The sequence below is a fragment of the Ctenocephalides felis genome, unplaced genomic scaffold (assembly GCF_003426905.1).
Source record: "Ctenocephalides felis isolate EL2017-DRISC unplaced genomic scaffold, ASM342690v1 CF-g0.4_SCAFFOLD_03379, whole genome shotgun sequence".
Classification (NCBI taxonomy): Eukaryota; Metazoa; Arthropoda; class Insecta; order Siphonaptera; family Pulicidae; genus Ctenocephalides; species Ctenocephalides felis.
The window spans coordinates 10268-13300 of record NW_020539533.1 but is presented as its reverse complement, the minus strand read 5'-3'; the positions used below and the strand labels follow the sequence as shown (position 1 = coordinate 13300).

Below are 3033 nucleotides of genomic sequence, written 5' to 3'. Positions count from 1 at the left end.
ATATTGGACGCTTTTTAACTGAGTTATCATTTTTGGCATTTTGGCCCGTATCTTCAAAACAGTTGGTCCTGCCTTGGCCAATAACTAATCAGCACGTCTCTTTATCAATAGAAATTGAATCATTTAAATCAGTTTATCCGTGTTCTTGAAATCGACTTGAATAATTAAACAATATTAGATTCGTATTAAAAGGGAGACGTTTTGACACGGGCAATTACGAAAAATAGTAATTTTCGTGATTGTTGATATTTCTTCTTTGACATACCTACGCAGCGCGATTGCTATGCAAAAAGTTCATAATTTTCGAAAAATTTCAAAATACAAAAAATGTGTTTTAAAAGTCTTTTTTTTTTCATTTTCCAAAAAATTTTAAAGCTCTTTATAAAATGTAATTTTCAGTACGGAATGTTTCAGTAATTTGTCTTAAGGCACAATGGCATGAGTGAGTTTTTTTTTTTTTTGACGCTATATTTCATTATTCTTGTTCCTAACACTTGTGTGAAGTTTATTATCAGTATCACATTCCATGAAGTACAATTCTTAATATAAAGAGTTTCAAAAGAGGCGATTTCGGAAATATTCATGTGCTAGTGCACGAATAAAACCTGTTTACAGAAGAAATTAAATTATAAACTATTCCAAGTCCTTTCGAAGGTGTCATGTCAATGAAATCATCTAAATTATGTTCTTCATCTTTACAAGAATGCACCCATACAAAGGAGGTGGTTTAAGCCAAGTGCCATCTCAACACGTGCCTGCGATCAGATGCAAAACTATTTATAAACTGATCAGCTGGTATGACACGAAAAAATCTATGGTGTTCTGGATTCAATGCCAAATCTGATCGAAACGTTTCCGTCACATATTTATGAAAATGAGTGAGAAATGGTAACTGGGAATCTAAATCAAATACGAGACACTGTGCTGGGGTGGAGTGTATAAAAAACACATGATAGTCCCACATAACAATATGGTCATCTCCATGACCTGCCTTTTGTCGCCATAACGGAACCGTTCGTCCTTCATTCTATACGAAAACTGCGTAGCACCTACTCAACTCTTCCACATTTTCTTTGCCCACTTTATCACAAAGCATCCAAACATTTTCCTCGCAGTAGCATGAAACATAACTGCATTCTGATTTCTTAGGGAATAAATTTATTCTGTCGTTAGTCATTTTACTCTCTACTTTTATACATCAGTTGTAACATATTTATCGTTTCAAATTGATTCTTACATTCTTGCATATAAGCTTGGAAGTGCACAAATTCGTCATTTTAAGAGGGCTCGAGAACTGAAGAACATATTTTTCTTAAACTTTCAGCTCGTTGACGGATCTTTATATTAGCCAAATTGCCAAAATTGATAATTTATTAACCAATTTGAAAATTTACGTTCAGAAAGGGAGGCAATGCAAAATAATAAATTTTAGTTATCGGTTATTTCAACCCAAATTTTGCATTGCAATTGTATTATGTTTTGTTAATAATATTCCTTGAAATAAAAATGTTGTCAAAAAAGTGTTGTTTATATTGTGTAGAATTTTTTTCTATACCCAAAATTTACCGCTCTGGGCAGTAGCCCCGATTGCCCCTACTGTAAATCCAGCAATGTATATATATTAGGGTGGTCCTTAAAATGGTCATTTTCGAATTTCCTTGCTCCCAGGGGCTCAAATGGTTCCAAATTGATAAAAAACAATTCTCTGAAAGTTTTAGCTCTTAATATTAACGTTTAGATAGAGCGCAATTCCATCAAAGTTTGTATGGAAAGAGCATGAAAAAAATTTTGAAAATTAAAAAAAAAATGTTTTAGGTAAAACTTAGCGACAAATGAATGAGTTTTATTTATTCATTTGTTTGCTAAATTACATCTAAAAAGCATTTTTAAAATTTTTGAAAAATTTTCCATGCCATTTCCATACAAAACTTTGATTGAATTGCGCTCTATCTAAACGTTAATTTTAAGAGCTAAAACTTTCAGAGAATTGTTTTTTATCAATTTGGAACCATTTGAGCCCCTGGGAGCAAGGAAATTCGAAAATGATCATTTTAAGGACCACCCTAATATATATATATATATATATATATATATATATATATATATATATATATATATATATATATATATATATATATATTTGAATAGTCTTGAATTTGATGTTGATATAATATGCTTAATTTGAATTGAAAAGTCTGGCGTTACATTAATATAAATATTTTATAGTTAAATTGATTGCCACTGAATGAAGACTAAGATGCTAGTCGAATCGTATCGATTTTTAATGAATAAATTTCTAAAAACTCTCATACTATTTTTATTGCCCGACTTTTTAACTCAAATTAAATATATATATATACATGGTCTATTCAAAAAGTACCCGGAATTACTAATAATTAAATTTCGCGGGTCTGGAGTGTCTGATTGTCAAATTTTTTTTTATTGTGTTGGTATACATGCCCCTAAAGTATGATGAAATTTTCAGCTATATTCACTGTTTACTTTGTCTGTGGTAGTCGCTAAGGTTCGACGTGTTTTTCTGAGCTCGGCGATTTTTACAATGGAAGAATTGAAAAAGTCAAAGAATTTGTATTAAATTTTGCGTAAAAAATGAAATAAAGTGTTGCAAAGTGCAAAAATTCACCAGATATGGCTCCGTGTGACTTGTTCCTATTCCCAAAGCTGAAGAGACCCATGAAAGGACGGCGGTTTTCCTCGATTGAAGAAAATCGCCGAGAGTGCTCAAGGACATATCAAAAAGTGAATATCAAGGGTGCTTCGAAAATTGGAAAAAACGCTGGCATAAGTGTATTATATCTGGGGGGGACTACTTTGAAGGGGACCACATTAATGTAGACGAATAAATAAATATTTTTTTGAAAAAACGAAAATTACGAAAACTTTTTGAACAGACCTCGTATATATATATATATATATATATATATACACATATATATGTATATATATATATATATATATATATATATAGGTAGATAGATAGATAGATACTTTATTTAAATTCAATATTTACAA

The 3033-nt window shown here is 30.9% G+C and overlaps 1 protein-coding gene across 1 annotated transcript; it reads right to left on the bottom strand.

Moving 5' to 3' along the window:
* Positions 1–489: 489 nt before the first annotated feature.
* On the bottom strand, positions 490–1177 carry LOC113382237 (protein N-terminal glutamine amidohydrolase-like). The gene is given in 3 exon segments (XM_026620746.1): positions 490–693; positions 696–745; positions 747–1177. Coding segments are annotated over 3 exon segments (594 nt in total). The 3' UTR covers positions 490–580.
* Positions 1178–3033: the final 1856 nt, after the last annotated feature.